This window comes from Scardinius erythrophthalmus (assembly GCF_964197995.2).
Source record: "Scardinius erythrophthalmus genome assembly, chromosome: 2".
In the NCBI taxonomy this organism is placed as follows: Eukaryota; Metazoa; Chordata; class Actinopteri; order Cypriniformes; family Leuciscidae; genus Scardinius; species Scardinius erythrophthalmus.
The window spans coordinates 28955350-28971487 of record NC_138222.1 but is presented as its reverse complement, the minus strand read 5'-3'; the positions used below and the strand labels follow the sequence as shown (position 1 = coordinate 28971487).

The 16138-nt window shown below is 37.0% G+C and overlaps 1 protein-coding gene across 1 annotated transcript in view; it reads left to right on the top strand.

Moving 5' to 3' along the window:
* LOC308682651 (USP6 N-terminal-like protein) overlaps positions 1–15236 on the top strand; it is a 29018-nt gene extending 13782 nt beyond the window's left edge. The window contains exons 2-14 of the mRNA XM_081352507.1: positions 1867–1940; positions 4008–4093; positions 4904–4943; positions 5806–5886; positions 6187–6294; positions 8775–8884; positions 10200–10248; positions 10324–10444; positions 11095–11189; positions 11328–11393; positions 13193–13292; positions 13492–13644; positions 14284–15236. Coding sequence (XP_081208633.1) covers positions 1875–1940; positions 4008–4093; positions 4904–4943; positions 5806–5886; positions 6187–6294; positions 8775–8884; positions 10200–10248; positions 10324–10444; positions 11095–11189; positions 11328–11393; positions 13193–13292; positions 13492–13644; positions 14284–15032 — 1824 coding nt within the window. The 5' untranslated portion in view covers positions 1867–1874 and the 3' untranslated portion in view covers positions 15033–15236. The remainder of the gene's footprint in view (positions 1–1866; positions 1941–4007; positions 4094–4903; positions 4944–5805; positions 5887–6186; positions 6295–8774; positions 8885–10199; positions 10249–10323; positions 10445–11094; positions 11190–11327; positions 11394–13192; positions 13293–13491; positions 13645–14283) is intronic.
* The last annotated feature ends 902 nt before the right edge of the window (positions 15237–16138 follow it).

The window sequence follows — 16138 nt, the reverse complement described above, 5'->3', positions numbered from 1 at the left end:
GTAAGTTTGGGATCAGGCCATCTTATCCAGATTTCAGATCAGTCTCTTTGAAGGTGACTATTTTGTGTATGGGTTAACAAGAATTCACAAAACTGATAATAATTTTTTTTATTGAAACACCAAAATTATTTTTACTCCAATTTAATATAACATTCAAACTGTATCTGTAATTAAAAAAATTGTGATGCTTGATTTATTCAAACATAGTCTACATTAAATTAATATATAAAATCAAAATGCTCCTCTCTTTTTTTCTAGCTAACTAATGATCTGTGAACTTTGAATGACTTTCCTGAGGAAATGTGACATTAAATGGCATATTGTTTTTGTGGCGTAAGCTCTTTATTGTTTCTCTGTAAATATTGTTTGGATTATTTGAAGGCTTTGGGAGGAGTTTTGCAGAGCACTACCTTTACACTAAAGTGTTGTGTTGCATTATATAATCTGACATGTTTTTAATATTTCTTATGGCTAAGCCATGATCTGGACAACCTCAGCTGCCCTTTTAAACCATTTATAAAACTGACATAGAGAGTGATTTTAGTGAGAGGATATACAATGTAATATAATGCCAGTAGGCTGAACAAAAATGCTTAGTAAAGTCTTTTGCTTTCCTTTAGTTTTACAAACTGTGGTATGGGTTTTGGAGTAAATTATTTTCTCATTGAGTAGTAAAAGATTCACAGGCACATAATTATTTCCTGTAGTTCTGCTAGTTTTAAAGTCATCTAAGCATACTCTCTCTCAAACCATTATTGTTCCTGATGATGCCTTTAACCACTTGCTATAATTTATTTATGAAACACATAGATCAGCTTCTCTGTTCACTTGTACTTGCGTCAGCACTTATCAGCTCTATGATTGGAATAAGCTTCAAGTTGAAGAAACAATGAGAGTGATGGAAAAATTGGGAAAGGGGCAGAAGAGAAGGCCATAGTGATAAAAATCATTATGGTATATTATTTACGAGTGTCCTGTCTAAATACATCTGGAAATGTCATCAATGATACTGTACAAACGAAACGGATGCGCTTGTTGTTTTGTTAATTTGGGTATGAGGGTTAAGTGACTTGTCATTAAGAGAAATACTTTACTGTGTTTTTGTCTCTCCTGCTTATTGAAGATTTATATGCCAGATGGTATGTTTTGGTGATGGGATCGAAATATTGAATATGACATATGATGGCAAGCCATGCAACGCTGTGTCCTAGGGTGGGTGACTGTGTTTGTCAGTTTCTATTTTTTGTGTGTGTGACAGACTCAGCAGACACACAGCACTCTCAGACAGCTGAAGCCTGGCGGGAATCTTTGTTCCCTTCCTGTGGCTCTGAGGTTCCCATGGGGATAATGTTTCTGAGACAGTCAAGGCCTTTATATGACCAACAGGATCTTAAAAACATTATGAGCGCTCAGGTTGCCAAGTGCCAAAAAGATCTGATTTTGGACCAGTTCCTCAGTCTAAATGATGAATATGTTGCGCTCATGAGCAGTCTAGGTTTGGTTCTGTATTACTGAGCCGTCCTCATAGGGTAAAGTGACTATAGGGTTGGGTATCATTTGAATTTTAGCGATTCTGATTCTGCTTATCTTTTCCAATTCAATTTTCTTTAAGTAAAAACATTTAGTCAAACATCTTTTGTGTCTTTTCATTACAAATTTCCGATTCCTGACCTTAAGTATCCAATTCCAGAACTGGAATCCATTTTCGATTCCTAACCTTAAAATGTACCCTTTTTAATACTGATCTTTACAAACATATAGCCCCTAAATAAAACTTAACGTATCTGTCTTCCAGACTGTTCAGCTTTTGTCAGTATTCTTTTTTTCTCCTTGTCATTAATTGTTTTTTATGTGCTGTATTTCTAGATATTGACATGAAGAAGGACATAGAGGTGCTGATAGCAGAGGAACGTGCTGAGATCATCTCTAAATATAATAAGGTAAATTGTGCCGTTTACTCTCACTTTTTTTTAATCAGATATTCACTGAAAAAGTATGAATAGTGTGATACTTTCTGTAACTTTTTCAAGTTTGCAAGTTTCCTTTAATGTACAGTATGAGTTAGTAATAAAAATGTCTGTTCCAGAATTGATTAAAGTTCATAAGTGAGTAAATTAATACTTTATTCAGCAAAGATGCATTACATTGATCAATAGTTACAGTAAATTTATGTATGATGTTCATTAAAATGTATCAGTGTTTTAAGCAGCACAACTGTTTACAACATTTATAAAAATAAGAAATGTTTATTGAGCAGCAAATCAGCATATTATAATGATTTCTGAAGGATCATGTGACACTGAAGACCGTAGTAATGGTGCTGAAAATTCAGCTTACCATCACAAGATTAAATTACATTTAAAAATATTATTATTATTTATTTATTTTTTACAGTATTTTTTATTAAATAAATGCCGCCATCGGTGAGCATCAAACACTTTAAAAATCTTACCAACCACAAACTTCTGAACACTAGTGTAATGATTCGATTTTGAAGATGTGTTTTGAAGATGTTTATGCTGAGCATTAGCTTTTATTAGCTGGGGAAATGTATTATTGTACTGTATGTTGCTGTATGAATTTTGAATGTTGTAGATGTTGTTTATTTTGCACTGTGTGTTGTCTACCTCTAACCTTTGAGGTTGTTCACATATGCTATGATGACCTTTGTGGCTGCTGAGTCAAGCCGGTTTTTATTTGTATAGCGATTTTCACAATACATATTGTGGTAAGGAAAACTCCCTTAGGGAAAGAGGGAAAAAAATGTTGGGAGATGTTAAAGGCAGTTTTATGTGCTAGTGCAACAGACAGAAGATTTTTTTGTACCAACAAAGTGTTTGTGGTCTATATGGATGACATGGTGATCAATTTGACCATGGCACATCATAACATTCTCTAACAGACTCATTTGAAATTGGGGGAACACTGAGACTATAATCCCTGGCTGTCTGTCACACATCACTGCTTTCCACTCTTCTCTCCACCATGGGGTTGAGAAGAGGGCAGGAGAGCAGCAGCCGTCCCCCCTCAGGGAATCAATCCACACCAACTGGAAAAGCTTTTAAACGTCAGCTGCACTCAATGGCATTGGTTTTATGACAAGAGTTGAGACACATTTGTTTGCATTTAGTAATTTCACTAGGATGTTTTGCGAGCCACAGAAAAGTGTGTAGAGAGCTGTGTGCTAGAGAGAATATTGCTGCTGTCGTTTTCCACAATTGCATCGACCACTCGGCAACACATTAAAAATAAAAAGTCCCAGCACAGAACTGCCACTTATAACACACAAAAAAAATGAAAGCTTCAGCTCGACTACTAGAAATGTTTCCCCTGTATTACAGTAGATGCATCACTGGGGTGGGATGGAGACAAAATCAGTCATGGCAAAAAGTGATGAGGCGTAGATTCAGATCACCAATGTACACATTTGTGATAATGTAGATATTCAGTGAAATGACAAGACATTTAATATGAACCCATTGAGCAAAAATGTGTTGCATATCATATTTATTTGTTTTATTCAAGTTCTTTTTTCAGTTTATAAAAACTGCAACATGCCCAAGTGTTTAAAGTAACATTTATTTACTTTCTTACTTACTTATTTTAAAACTGTCAACCACCTAGTCAGTTCAAATAAATGCAGAATTTTATTTGGCTCACATTGTCACACACAGTTGACAACACAGTCACAGCACAGCACAGACTAGCCTACTTTAATCACAGATTTACTGCTGCCATGATCACTAGGACATTTTATTTCATATTCATAATTAATCAAATGTAATTATATCATAGCATAGCATTCAATGTGTTATTACATTACCATTATTTATATAATTATGAAAATAATATAATCACTCACGAAAGTATAGAACTTCAGAACTGTTGCCTTTAAAGATGCTTTAAAGTGGCCTGGAATTGGAGGAACAGTTGCACCTTTGATAAACTCTACAAAGTCTGTGTACAAATTAGACAAAATAAAGTATTGGCTCATGTGTGTATTTCAGGGTAGAGACGCAGGGGTTCAGATCGATCCTTGGGAGGATGCAGACTACAGCATATACAGAGTTACGGATCGCTTTGGATTTCTTCAGTAAGTCCTGGATAAAACCCAGCATTCAGTTTCCATATTGTCAAGTGAAATATGCATTTACTCATACTGTATGTTCTTAAATCCCCGTAAAGCTATTTTTATTTTGTCTGAAACAAATTGTCACTCATAATGACAGTCTCTTTTTTCATTCATTGCATTTTTTTATCAGCAAACATTGTCTGTCATTATATGTAACCATAAAGCAGCGATGTAAGACTATAATGCTGTTGGAAACAAATTAGTTTTCACTTATAAGGCTATGCAAAGTTGGATTTACAAGACATACACTACTATTTAAAAGTTTGGGGTCTGTAATATATTTGTATTTCTTTTGAAATAAATTCATATTTTAATTCAGGAGGGGTGCATTCAATTGACAGTGACAGTAAAGACAAAATGTTACAAAATAGTTTATTTAAAAACTATTTTCTTTTGAGTTTTAAAAATCGATAATAAGAAATGAACAGCAAATCATCATATTAGAATGATTTCGGAAGGATCATGTGACGCTGAAGACTGGAGTAATGCTGCTGAAAATTCAGCATTTCTCAAAGGAATAAATTGAATTTGGTAAGCTTGAGATTTTTTTTTAAAAACGTAAAAAAAATCAAACAGACCCTAAACTTTTGAACGCTAGTGTACTTTGCGGTTTTAATTCTGTCTGAATCAAACACATCTGACACACAACCTCAGTATAATTACAGATGGTCTACTCAGGGTCTAAACCTAATCCCATCCAAACAGGAATGTTTGTGATTGCATGAAAGTATTAGTTAGTATAGTGTTTTTACCTGTTTGTTTTTCCCACAGTGAAGAAGAATTACCCACACCCAGTGCCATTGAAGAGAAGGTAATATAGACATACACAAATTAAGCATGTAAATATAGTATACAGGTGATGTACATTCAAACAGCATGCGAAAATACTATTAAAATAGTATTTTGTAGAATGGTGGGAAAGATGATATTCACAGACAGAAACACAAAAGAAAACAAAGGATCACAGACTGAATCAGTAGCAGTGTGGAGACTCTTTTGTAAACAGGCTTATGGTGACCTTCAGACATGAGCGTTTAGTATACAAGAGTGTGTGGCAAACACAGCTGGACTGTCTGGAGGTGTGTTCCCATGTGACATTCACAGCGTGGAGGTGGCAGATGCATTTTCCAGCTGACATTTGTGCAGTCGTGTTGTGGCACATAAAGGTTAAACACTAAGGTTGGAAAGAGTGAAAGCTGTCCTCAGAACAGATGTTAATAGCAGCAGGGTAATCTGAATTCCTGTCCTGCATCTAATCCTGAAGTACTTGTACATATGAGGAAAGAAATATTACTTAGAAAAAGAAAAAAAAAAACAGGAGGGTTGTTTGTGTCATGTAGCAGATATTTATATTCAAACCTGTGGACCTAAGGATTATAAGCATGTGATATGCACCATATACCTACCACTGATGACATATTCTTTCAGCTTTTTATTTATTTTTTATGTATTTATTTTTATTTTAAGATAAAATAAAAACATTTTTATCATCATTATCTATTATTATTATTATTAATTACGATGATGATGGTTGATGTTATTTATTTTTAAATAATTTAAACATTTAAACAGAAATTAAACATTTATATATATATATATATATATATATATATATATATATATATATATTGCAAATCATTTTTCATCAGATCTCATTGTTTTCCCCTGTGCAGCAAAAACAGGTGGAGATTGAGAGGGTGCAGAAATGGCTGAAGATGCTGAAGAACTGGAACAAGTACAGGAACAGTGACCGGGTGAGCTTCACATATAGAGGTTGCAATCATTCATCTGAAAATAATGATGTATTATTTATACTGTACAAATTCGATCCCCTAACCCTAAACCTACCCGTCACAGAAAAAGTTTTGCATGTATACATTTTCTAAAACTATCACTTAATTTGATTTATAAGACCAAAAATGTCCCCAAAAGGACAAGGATTTTGTATATTGCTATCTTTGTGCAGACAATTTGTCCCCATAACATATACCTAAACCACACACACACACACACACACTGACACACTTGCACTTACTCCTGGTGTCTTTGTGCAGATGATTAAGCGGGTGTATAAAGGCATCCCACTACAGCTGAGAGGACAGGCTTGGGCCCTGCTACTGGATGTCGAGCAAGTAAAGAGCGACAATGCAGGAAAATATGAGGTAAGGGAAAAAACATCCATGCATATACAGTGAGGAAATTAAGTATTTGAACACCCTGCTATTTTGCAAGTTCTCCCACTTAGAAATCATGGAGGGTTCTGAAATTTTCATCGTAGGTGCATGTCCACTGTGATAGACATAATCTAAAAAAAAAAAATCCAGAAATCACAATGTATGATTTTTTAACTATTTATTTGTATGATACAGCTGCAAATAAGTATTTGAACACCTGAGAAAATCAATGTTAATATTTGGTACAGTAGCCTTTGTTTGCAATTACAGAGGTCAAACGTTTCCTGTAGTTTTTCACCAGGTTTGCACACACTGCAGGAGGGATTTTGGCCACCTCCTCCACACAGATCTTCTCTAGATCAGTCAGGTTTCTGGGCTGTCGCTGAGAAACACGGAGTTTGAGCTCCCTCCAAAGATTCTCTATTGGGTTTAGGTCTGGAGACTGGCTAGGCCACGCCAGAACCTTGATATGCTTCTTACAGAGCCACTCCTTGGTTATCCTGGCTGTGTGCTTCGGGTCATTGTCATGTTGGAAGACCCAGCCTCGACCCATCTTCAATGCTCTAACTGAGGGAAGGAGGTTGTTCCCCAAAATCTCGCAATACATGGCCCCGGTCATCCTCTCCTTAATACAGTGCAGTCGCCCTGTCCCATGTGCAGAAAAACACCCCCAAAGCATGATGCTACCGCCCCCATGCTTCACAGTAGGGATGGCGTTCTTGGGATGGTACTCATCATTCTTCTTCCTCCAAACACATTTAGTGGAATTATGACCAAAAAGTTCTATTTTGGTCTCATCTGACCACATGACTTTCTCCCATGACCCCTCTGGATCATTCAAATGGTCATTGGCAAACTTAAGACGGGCCTTGACATGTGCTGGTTTAAGCAGGGGAACCTTCCGTGCCATGCATGATTTCAAACCATGACGTCTTAGTGTATTACCAACAGTAACATTGTAAACGGTGGTCCCAGCTCTTTTCAGGTCATTGACCAGCTCCTCCCGTGTAGTTCTGGGCTGATTTCTCACCTTTCTTAGGATCATTGATACCCCACGAGGTGAGATCTGGCATGGAGCCCCAGTCCGAGGGAGATTGACAGTCATGTTTAGCTTCTTCCATTTTCTAATGATTGCTCCAACAGTGGACCTTTTTTCACCAAGCTGCTTGGCAATTTCCCCGTAGCCCTTTCCAGCCATGTGGAGGTGTACAATTTTGTCTCTAGTGTCTTTGGACAGCTCTTTGGTCTTGGCCATGTTAGTAGTTGGATTCTTACTGATTGTATGGGGTGGACAGGTGTCTTTATGCAGCTAACGACCTCAAACAGGTGCATCTAATTTAGGATAATAAATGGAGTGGAGGTGGACATTTTAAAGGCAGACTAACAGGTATTTGAGGGTCAGAATTCTAGCTGATAGACAGGTGTTCAAACACTTATTTGCAGCTGTATCATACAAATAAATAGTTAAAAAATCATACATTGTGATTTCTGGATTTTTTTTTTTAGATTATGTCTATCACAGTGCACATGCACCTACGATGACAATTTCAGACCCCTCCATGATTTCCAAGTGGGAGAACTTGCAAAATAGCAGGGTGTTCAAATACTTATTTTCCTCACTGTACATTCCCACGCAATAGCTCCTATGGACACTATGTAGCCGCAAGTCTCTGCTGGCCTAAAGCCGGGTGTTTGGTGAAAGTGGGATTACTGGAGTGGTGTTGTGGTAGAGCTATTTCAAAGGGATTAGAGTGTGATCTGAAAACAGACAGATGGCTGATATATGGCATGGAAAGAGATAGGAGGGAACAAAACACAAGCTAAACAAACCTTCAGAGCTGCTGAGATTTTACAACTAGCAGGAAGTATTTGTAGCCTCCACCATGTCGCTGTTGATAAACAGTTTTTTTTTTACACAAGTAGCTTTGTAAATGCATTACACAGCTGTCCTGAATACTTGATTCTGATTGATATTTAGCAGTATTTTTGTGTAATGACCTCTAAACTGTATACTTGCCACACGACCAGGAAAAACTGTATTACAGTTTCCACAAAAATATTAAGTAGTTTTCAACATTGATAATAATAAATGTTTCTTGAGTCAACATATAACAGTGATTTCTGAAGGATCATGTGACACCAAAGACTGAACTAATGGATGCTTTGCCATCACAGATATAAATTACATTTGAAAATATATAAAAATTACAGTTAACAGAAAACAGTTATTTAAAATTGTAATAATATTTCACAATATTTGTTTTTAACTGTTTTTATCAAATAAATGCAACATTTGAACGGTATTGTAAAAAATTGTGGCAAAATAAACCCCATTCAATATTATAAAAGATATAATACCACATAATAATTAAACCTAGAGATGTTTTTCTTCTAAGGTCATCTTGTAATGCACGTTAGTATGTCAAAGATGAAACTGTTTTTGATAAAGCCGTTTGTTTGATTGACAGAGAATGAAGGAGCAAGCCCAGCTTTACTCTCCTGAAATCAAACAGATTGACCTTGATATCAACAGGACCTTTCGAAACCACATCATGTTTATGGATCGATTTGGTGTAAAGTAAGTAAAACACACATGCATTCAAATGTGCTATGATGAGATAACTTTAATTACTGTACTGTAGATGCATTGATGCATTGCAGCTCTGCTTCATCTGCTCTGTTCTGTTCTCCTCCTACTCGTTCAATAAAAACACTAATCTTATAATGCTGCTCAGTGATGTAACGTTAGCATACTTACATGCTGCCACTATATGTAATATATGTACGCTGACAAATCACCGTAATTTGCAGCTTTGGAGCATTTAAAACACTTGACCTTGAACAGATTTTTCCCACAGGCTTTCAGACTACACTAGTTTACTATGACTCAGCTCTTGAAACTTCACATAACAGTAATGGCTCATAAATGGTTTATCTGAGTGTGCCTGAAGAGATCACGTGCAACCTGTAACAAACTGCCCACTTCCACTTTTATATATTAGTATATGGAATTTATTGTCTTCCTATGTAATTTTCATACAGTTCTCATATAGGAAACTTTGTACTTGGAGGACTGATTTCAGAATCAACTAACACCCTGTCCCAAATGGCATCTCAGATTATGTGGACTTCACAGAAGTGAAGGCTATGAGACCACAAGTCCAAACCAAGTGTGCCATTTGAAACAGGCCCTAAGATTTGACCCTAAAACACAGACACATTTACAAAACAGAGACCATGTATATGTTTATTATTAAATTAAATTACAAGTTTGCTCAAAAATTTCTTCCATCGGTTTTGTAAGTGCTTTAGTAATGTGTTATATCCAACTATTTACTGTATCAATGATGCTGCAGCATACGGTAGTATACACTACCATTCAAAAGTGTGGGGTCAGTAAGATGTAAAAAACAACAACTTTACACATTTTATAGAATTTAATAGTCTTATTCAGCAAGGAGAAGAAACTTTTGAACGTTAGTGTGCATCAAATATTCTGTATAAGAGAAATATAAAAAGGCAGAGTGGATGGTCATCAACATCTTGCTCTCTATTGGCTGCTTCTGCAGACAACCTCTGGAACTGGTTTCTCGATTTTGAGAGCTTGTTCCCCCAGCAGGCCAGAAATGGGAGTGATGTCACTGAGGATTTAATAGATTGCAGGCTTTAGAGAGCCAAGTGGAAAGTCTTGCTCATCTGAAGGGTGTCATTAATGCTCACACATGATGGGAGGGGCTCCACTGTAATTTGAAGGAACAAATGCATCTTTGTGGGAAAATATGGATGTTGGTTTGTGTGTTGTTGATGTGTGTTTGTATCACCGATGATGTGACATTCAGTAAAGGCAGCAACACGAGAGTTTGAGCCTGAGAACTCTGTTTTTCTCTTCTCAGGCAGCAGTCTTTGTTCCATGTGCTCACTGCGTACTCTGTTTACAATACGGTAAGTGTGCAATCACATCCATGGTTAATAAAGAGATGTTACATAATAGCTGACTTTGTCTGTTCTTGTCTGCAGGAAGTGAGTTACTGCCAGGGCATGAGTCAGATCGCTGCCATTCTGTTAATGTTCATGAATGAAGAAGATGCATTCTGGGCTTTGTCACAGCTCTTAACCAATCAGAAACATGGCATGCATGGTGAGCTCTTTTCATTTATTCTGCTTGTGGCTAAGAATTTTAATGTTGATTTAATTGCTAGCGTATTATATAAGCTTCATAAGACTTTATGACATAAAGCACACTTCTGTTCAATAATAAAAAATTTTTGTGTGTGTGTGTATGTGTTTGAAAGAAGTCTCTTATACTCACCAAGCCTGTATTTAATTTGATAAAAAAATAAAAAAATAAAAAACAGTATTATTGTGAAATGTCATTACAGTTTGAAAATAATTATTTGAAAAAATAAGTATTTCAAATTGATGGCAAAGCTGAATTTTCAGCAGCCAATTAGCAGTCTTCAATGTCACGTGAATCTTTAGAAATCATTTTAATATGCTGATTTGCTGCTCAGGTAACATTTTTTATTATCATTATTAATGTTGAAAACAGTTGTGTGTCTTGATGAATAGAAAGTTCAAAAGAACAACTTTTTTATAGTAATATTTATAATATTCTACATCTCTTTACTGGCACTTTTCATCAATTTAATAAAGTATTTATTTGTTTCAAAAAGAAAAGTCTTATTGACCCTAAATTAAATGCATAACACTTTAGAATTTAACACAGGGTATTTTTGTTGGTCTTCTGTTGGGAAATTTTTTTCATACTTGCACATTTGCCCATCCCAGGATTCTTTGTTCCCGGATTTCCCAAACTTCAGCGTTTCCAAAACCACCATGACCAGATTCTCTCCAAACTTTTACCCAAACTGAAGAAGCATTTGGTAAGGTTGCTTTGGCAGACACAATACTGCAAAATGTACTCAGAACCTGTAAGATTAGTTAAGTTAAATAGTTTCTCTTTTGCTGAGCTCTCTTCTTTTCTCGTTCCTTTTTTTTCCATTTACATGCACTCGCATCAGGATAAGGAGCAGATGTCCTGTGGGATTTACAGCACTAAATGGTTCCTCCAGTGCTTTATTGACAGGGTACGTGTTTGATCTCAGCAGATGCATTGTAACCTAACTGACAAGTGTGTTATGTATGCAGTGACTAGTAGATAGGTATACATGCTCAATCATATGCTAAGCTTAGTCATCAAAGCCAAGGAAATGATATATCAGCTGTGTGTATATTAAAGTGCCTGATCAGGTCACTGCAGACAATCCTAAAAGTGGTGATTCATATGCCAAACGGAGGTGGAGTTTTGGCTTTATTTGAATGCAACTGGTGAGTCAGTGTTCTGATAGAAACCGTGATTATCTTCCACCATCGAGGGACTGAAAAACATATGAAGAGGTGCTGGCAGTGAGACCTGCTCAGCTAAAAACTTCACCTTGAGGTGATAAGTGGACATTCAGATTTATACAGGCAGAGGTTTTGATTGATATTATAGATGTGGATACAGAAAGGGGAATTGGAATTGAGTGTCATAAGCAAAGCATTCATAGGGTCTGATCTTATAAAATGTGTAAAGGAGTCAAAACAGTGGCATGAATTCCTCTATCACACACACAAAGATCTGCTGCAAGGAAACGCGGTTCCGATGCCTTTACTGAACTGTGATGATAAACAAAGTATTCTATGATGAGAAAAAAACAGGTATGCTTGAGCATTCCATTTTAGAGTCACATCTTTGACATCACATACTGTTTTTGGTTTGTTTAGATGTCTTTGGTCCGTGCTGTGTTCACATTCCACTTAAACCGCAGCAGAGTTAGTTTGGAAGTGGACTTTTCAGGGGTCTTGATCCACTTGTTTGGTGCACACCAGGGTTCGGATTTCAGCTTTCACACTTCTTCAAGTGAACCGTGCTAATAGAGCAATAGCACCAGTTTGTTTAATCGAACCAGTGTGAACACAACCAATTTGTATATTTATAATAGATATTCATATTGCAATATTGAAAGTCTAGGTCTAGGTTAAGAGTACAACATTAAAATCTGTAAAGAGTAGTACAAATAAATAATGAATAAATGGTAAATAATTCAAACTTAATTTTGGGGTCAGTAGGTTTTGAGGACATAAAAGTACCCACAGTTTAAGGAACATCCTAAAAAGGGCTCTCTGATGGATGGACTCACTTTGGTTACATGAGGAAAACAGTTTATGTAGAGTGAGTGACCAATGGCCATGTCTTAAGTCAAACAAATTGTTATTAGTTGATGTTTGGCACAGTGCACTACTTCCCTAAGCTTCTGACCACTAGTTTCTGACATCCAACTTATTTGAATAACCTTAAATTTGATCAAAAACACCTCATTAGGTTCAGTACAGGCTGGTGATATATGTGACAGTCTGATTTGAAAATAGCTAATAAGTAGCCACAATACAGCATTGTAAAGCATGGGAATGTAGATTGAGGTTGGTGGACTTGGCGAAGAGGAATTAGGTTTCAAGAAAATGAAGGAAAGGGGTTGAAAGAAAGTGTTTCTTCCTCTCTTTTTCAGGGCCTCTTGATAGAGGGAGAAGTGTGCAATTAGCAGGCAGACAAGGGTGTTTCAATGTTTACTCTGCACATACACACAATCCTGTGGGTTTGGCTCTGGAGGAAAGAGAGCAGCCACTGTCAGCACTGCAGAATCCTGTCCAGCTCGGTTTCAGAGCTGTGCTTGTGGACTGGCAGGATCCTTGCTGAGGGAGATCAGCTTTAGAGCAACAGAGGGCCCAGTTTAAAACTGTATTTGAGAATGAAGATTCTACAGATTTAGATAGTCCATTATGCTGTGAGGGCCTTTGTATTGAGCTGCCGGTCTTAGTTCATCCACAAACATGTCACCTTTTCCAGACCCCATTCACTCTGACCTTACGTCTGTGGGATATCTTCATCCTGGAGGGCGAGAAAGTTCTGACAGCCATGGCTTACACCACCCTTCATCTCCACAAAAGTGAGTTCCTCTTTTTACAATACTAAATTAACAACAATTTTAATGCAAAGATCTCAAAATCTACTCCATATCCATTAACAACTAGAGCTATTTACTACATACCCTAAATAGACTTAAATTAAAACCTCTCAGCACATTATGGAAATCTAATGATTCTTCACTGTGAAATGAAAAACTTACTGTACCTACTTATGTCCAGAACGTTTGCTTAAGATGTCTCTGGAGGACCTGAGAGAGTTTCTGCAGGAGAAGATAGGAGAGTCAATCTACCTCAATGACGACATTGTCATAGAGCAGCTTAAAGTATCTATGTCTGAACTTCGCAAAATGAAGCTTGACTTCCCACCACCAGGTTCAGCTATTTTCTTTATATGATATCTAACTGCATGAATCTGTTCACTTATGTGTTGTCATTTGAATGTCTTTATCACTGTTAACTTAGTTAGGAGAGCTCACTGTGAAACACACACCCTTTTTATCCCTCATATACAGAATGTGTAAAAGAATATTTAGTTTAGTTGACATAATATACAATTTTATAACATAATGTAAAGTAATACTGTATATACTATACCATTCAAAAGTTGGGTTTAGCAAGGACACATTCAATTGATCAAAAGTAACAGTAAATACATGAATAATGTTACAAAATAGTTTTATTTCAAATAAATGCTAATCACTTTTAAACTTTCTATTCATAAAGGAATCCTGAAAAATGTATAATTGAGCACATGCAGCACAATATTTTTAACATTGATAATATTAAGAAATGTTTCTTGAGCACAAAATCAGCATATTAGAATGATTTCTGAAAGATCATGTGACACTGCAGACTGAAGTAACGGCTCAGCTCTGCCACCACAGGAATACATTACATTTAACAGCAAAATCTGTATTCAGGATCTGTATTCATTATATTATTCATTATATTTTTGGCCACAGTTTATGTAGGTCACCTACATTTAGTTCATTATTACTTTTGTGTTCACAGCTAAGCCTGATGAGTTTCCAAGGAAACCTCTGGGTCTGGAGCTGCCTGTAGTTCTGACTCCGGACAAAAGGCCCAAACCGAGCCTCTCAGAAGATACGCCCAACAAAGCCCAGCTCATCAAACGGCCACCAGTCTCTCTGCACATCTCTCTACTGCAGGAGTCCATCATGCTAGATGACAGCCCTCCACAGGACAAGAAGCCTTACAAAGATGGAGGCACCGGCAGCATGTCACCCCTCCCGTCACCCGACCCGGTTCTAGTGCACAGCCAGATTCCCCTCACACCTGACGGAATGATAGGAGCCCCTGAGGACGGCGGGGAATGGCCTCCTCCATACGAACCTCCTGTCCCAGAGATTATTAAGACCCAAAACCAACCGGAGCTGTACGATTCTACTCGTCCTCCAAATGTGGCTGAAACATCACCTGGTGAAATGGCTTCACAAACATCTCAAAACTTGGAGCAGGACACTTCAGAGACAGTAGGGGGCAGTGTGGAGAGTGACTTACCCTCGGACAATGTTTCCATGCAGCATTCCAGTGTATCCAGCTCTGAAAATGGAGAGGTGGGAGATGATGAAAGTCAGAATATGGACAAATCTTCAGAGAGACTCTCCATATCGCCCAAAACATCCTCAACAGCCTGCGAGCAGTCACAGTTATCTGACAAACCAATTCCCACCGTCCATTCAGACCCTCTGTTTCAACACCCAACCAGCCAACACTTGCCCAAGTCAGAGACATTTTAAGCCGCCAACTAACTTTTATTCAAGTGCTTTGCCAGTGTTCCTGTGGAAAGCATTATTGATAAAAGCAAGTATTTTAATATTTGACTTTTCAGCAGCTCAAGTTTGTTCAGGCTGAATCTGGACGCGTTTGTACAAACATTACAGTTGGCGCGTATGACCAAGATAAAGTCTTCATAAAAAAGTGAGCCGGCTCACTGTTAAATCAACAACTCAGCTTATAGTCAATTGTTTTATGAACAACTGCCTCCTGACTTTTCTTCCGGACTATCTTAGTTGGATATGGTTTGCACAGAACCGTCACTTAAGAACACCACAACACCGCCAAAGTCTTTGCAATTTCTGTATCCTAATATAATGTAATGGTATTAGCTGTAATGAAAAGACATGCTCTGAACCGCACTGCAAAATGACTGATTTTCAACTATAGTGATTTCTAACATTCAAAATCAACCAGTGGTTAATATGCTATGGCTTGACAGAATATTGTAATTATTTGTTATCACATTCCACTCCAGGTTAAATGACACAGTAGCTTACCCTTTCAGATAAGAAGGTACAGAGTAATATACTTGTAGTGTGTGGTAATTTTAATGGTCATAATCAAATAGGCTCCGTTTGTGATGTGAATTGTTTGTTGATATCAGCTTTATGGTAATTTTGCAGTCCACAAGCCAATATTTTGAATTCTGATAGGGCAGTATGGCTCAAAACGATCTGGCACAGTTTCACTGAGACAGCTGCAATTTAACTTCCCATATAGATAAGCTCATGGCAATATTAAACATGGCCTTTAACAAGATTGAACCATATTTTTCTGGTCACCTCTAACCACAACTTTCTATACATTTGGTATTTGTACATTTTTCATTTGTGCGAACATTTTGTACATTTAGCTTTTTAGAGTATAGTATTTTAACGCTTTTGTATTTGTAAATAACTTTAATGTCAGATTTGCTTTCTGATGGCCTCATCTAGCATAAGCCTACTTAATAATAATAATAATAATAATAATTTGGTCCTGGAAGGCTGTACCCAGGAAGTGCTTCAGGTTTATTTCAACTGGTTTAACAAACTCATGCTTTGAAGGTTATGAATTGTTTTGCCAG